The sequence below is a fragment of the Pyxicephalus adspersus genome, chromosome 1 (genome assembly GCF_032062135.1).
Source record: "Pyxicephalus adspersus chromosome 1, UCB_Pads_2.0, whole genome shotgun sequence".
Lineage (NCBI taxonomy): Eukaryota > Metazoa > Chordata > Amphibia > Anura > Pyxicephalidae > Pyxicephalus > Pyxicephalus adspersus.
The window spans coordinates 381,613-383,414 of record NC_092858.1 but is presented as its reverse complement, the minus strand read 5'-3'; the positions used below and the strand labels follow the sequence as shown (position 1 = coordinate 383,414).

At 45.9% G+C, this 1,802-nt stretch overlaps 1 protein-coding gene across 1 annotated transcript; it reads left to right on the top strand.

The window, feature by feature from the left end:
- On the top strand, positions 1-1,005 carry LOC140321757 (olfactory receptor 52K2-like). The gene has a single exon (XM_072398544.1). The coding sequence runs from the start codon at positions 1-3 to the stop codon at positions 1,003-1,005; it is 1,005 nt and encodes a 334-aa protein (XP_072254645.1).
- The last annotated feature ends 797 nt before the right edge of the window (positions 1,006-1,802 follow it).

Below are 1,802 nucleotides of genomic sequence, written 5' to 3'. Positions count from 1 at the left end.
ATGGAAACATTTACTGCAAACCTCAGCATGAGTTTCTCTCACGTCACCTTTCTCCTCATTGGGTTCCCTGGAGTCACTGAATCCAGACACCTTCTACTCCTCCCATTTCTCTTGATTTATACCTTTATTCTGACCAGTAATGGTGTCCTCCTCTCCCGGATCTGGCTGGATCAGACTCTCCACTCCCCCATGCACTCCCTCATTGGTCTTCTGTTTTTCGTTAATGTTTCCTGCACTACCATATTCATGCCGAAGTTTCTGCTCGGTTTGGCCTTTGACCTGAACCAGATTTCCTTGGGCGGCTGCTTGGTGCAGATGTGGGTCATTTACACCACGGTGACCTCCGAGTCTATGCTGATGCTGGTGATTGCCTTAGACAGGTATGTGGCCATTTGCAGGCCCCTTCGTTACCACAGTATAATGACCACAAATGTCCTCCTTTGGTTGATCTTGGCCAGTTTGGCCAGAAGCATGCTATTAATGACGCCGATAGTTTATCTGGACTCCACCGTTCGGTTCTGTAGGTCCAATGTGATTGAGAATTTTCTCTGTGAGAACATGGGCCTGCTGAAACTGGCATGTGGAGACATTTCTAAAATTCAAGCCATTGGCCTGATTGTACGGATGGTCCTCACCGTGGTGGACGGAAGCCTCCTCTTGATTTCCTACTTGGTCATCCTCCATGCCGCTCTGTTTGTTAGCAACCATGGAGGCAGAAAAGCTCTGAACACCTGTAGCTCCCACATCATGGTGGCCCTCGTGATTTATGCCAGCAGTATTGTGTCTGCCCTCATCTACCGTATAGGCACCTCGGCATCAGTGGATGTCCAGAACCTGACCAGCGCCCTCTACTTCTTGTTGCCTGCCACCATCAATCCGATCATCTACGGCATCCGAGTGAAGGAGATCCGGGCAGTCTACAGAAGGCATTTGGATGGAAGTCTGAGAATGGGCAGCCTCTGTGGAGGGGTAACTATGTGGGATAGAATCAAAGTCAGCAGATGAGGCAAAATCACATATTCCAGTAATAGAAACACCCAACTATGACCCCATCAAGCAAAATTCACAGAGGGGGATCATACCCCAGTCACTATTCATGCTGCCAGTTTATAAATATGCCCTGATTTGCAACCTGTGTTCTCTATGTATGGAGGTCCACATGGGGGTTGGGGTGACCCCTTCTTCTATTGCTCTTCCAGTAGTAGGTGACCTCTGTGTCTGACCTCCTTCTCTGTATTTCTGTATTGATTATTGACTTTGGCTTCCATTTTACTATTATTAGAGAGCTGAAGGCATCACAAGGGGGACGGATTCTGACATTGTGGCAGGAACAGTCTGAATATCTGAATAATAAAAGTTATGATGTCTGGATTGTGTTACCTATGTGTAGTGTGTATGTGACTGGAGGTTGGTGGACATCTGAACATCTCACCATAACTATTTGGACCTCCTCTAAATGTAAGAGCTTCAATGAGCGGTGCGTGTCGGCAAAGTCTTATAAATGGCTCTAGTCAATGAATGGGATTTTCCAACAATCTCATATAGGTGTGATGGCCAGGTGTCCGCACATGTAGTGTATCTCTGTGTGTGTTCTGTTTAAATCTATTTTTCTGTATACAATCTTCACATAAGCTTTAGATACCCCGATACCCCTCTTGAGAAGGTTACAGTCCTCCAAGCACATACAGAATCTGACAGACCACACTTGTGATCAATAGAATGAGGAAACAAAACTGTGCACATTTTTATCAATAAGGAACCCCTTCTATAATTATTATACCCGCAGATCACAGTACATTAGT

Coding starts and splice junctions, on each gene's coding strand:
- LOC140321757 (XM_072398544.1), top strand. CDS start 1: ATGGAAACATTTACTGCAAACCTCAGCATGAGTTTCTCTCACGTCACC.